The sequence below is a fragment of the Haliaeetus leucocephalus genome, unplaced genomic scaffold (genome assembly GCF_000737465.1).
Source record: "Haliaeetus leucocephalus isolate CR32 unplaced genomic scaffold, Haliaeetus_leucocephalus-4.0 Scaffold274, whole genome shotgun sequence".
Lineage (NCBI taxonomy): Eukaryota > Metazoa > Chordata > Aves > Accipitriformes > Accipitridae > Haliaeetus > Haliaeetus leucocephalus.
This window is the reverse complement of record NW_010972710.1, coordinates 237,843-238,793: the sequence shown is the minus strand read 5'-3', so window position 1 is coordinate 238,793 and position 951 is coordinate 237,843. Positions and strand designations below refer to the sequence as shown.

General features: G+C 68.2%; 1 protein-coding gene across 1 annotated transcript in view; it reads right to left on the bottom strand.

The window, feature by feature from the left end:
• The window catches only part of CCDC130 (coiled-coil domain containing 130), a 19,755-nt gene that overhangs the window by 15,825 nt on the left and 2,979 nt on the right, over window positions 1-951 (bottom strand). The window contains exons 10-11 of the mRNA XM_010569830.1: window positions 269-474; window positions 3-179 (exon numbers count right to left, since the gene is read on the bottom strand). Coding sequence (XP_010568132.1) covers window positions 3-179; window positions 269-474 — 383 coding nt within the window. The remainder of the gene's footprint in view (window positions 1-2; window positions 180-268; window positions 475-951) is intronic.

The window sequence follows — 951 nt, the reverse complement described above, 5'->3', positions numbered from 1 at the left end:
ACCCTGGACGCCACGGTCCCGCATAGTGGCGGCGGCAGCACTGTCGGCGATGAGGGTGGCGGGGACGCGGTCGTGCAGCAGCTCGAAGGCGGTCAGCCGGCTGCCCTGGTTGTAGGGCCGGGTCTCGGTGCAGAACACCCGTGTCAGCCGGCCCTGCTCGTGCAGCGCCCGCACAACGCCTGCGGACAACGGGGGGGACGTCAGGGCCGGCGCTCGCCCCGGGGAGGGGACTGCCCGGCTCCCCCCACCAGCTCCCCCCACCGCCTACCCAGGGCGGTGCCGTAGCCGGCGGTGGCCAGGGTGCCGGTGTTGCAGTGGGTGAGGAGGGTGACGCTGCCCTCGGGGACGCGCTGGAGGATGTGCCGGGCCCCGTGCGCCCCGATGCTCCGGTTGTCCTCCCGGTCCTTCTCCAGCAGCCCCTCGATGTGCTCGATGATGCTGTGGGGGAGAACCTGGGCATACGAACCCCCCACCCTGGCACCCCACAACCCCCCGAGGGACCCCAGCACCCTGCCCGACCTCTCCTGACACCCCAAATTCCCCCTCAGGGGAGCTCAGCATCCTAAATCCCGCTCCACAAGATCCCACACCCCAAATCCCCTCCCCCAGGAGGACCACAGTATCCCACCCCAGCACTCCTCAACACCCCAAATGCCCCCAGGGGATCCCAGCATCTCCCTGACACCCCAAATGTGCCCCGGGGGACACCCACACCCCGAATTCCCCTCTCTGTGAGATCCTACACCCCAAACCTCTGGGGGACCCCAGCAACTGACCCTACCTCTCCTTACACCCCAAATCCCCCCAGGACCCCAGTGCCCCACCCCACCTCTCTCAACACCCCAAATCCCCCTGCCGGGGGACCCTGACACCCTAAATCCCACTCTCCACGATGATCCCACACCCCAAATCCCCCCCAGGGGACCCCAGCATCTCCCCTACCTCTCTCCA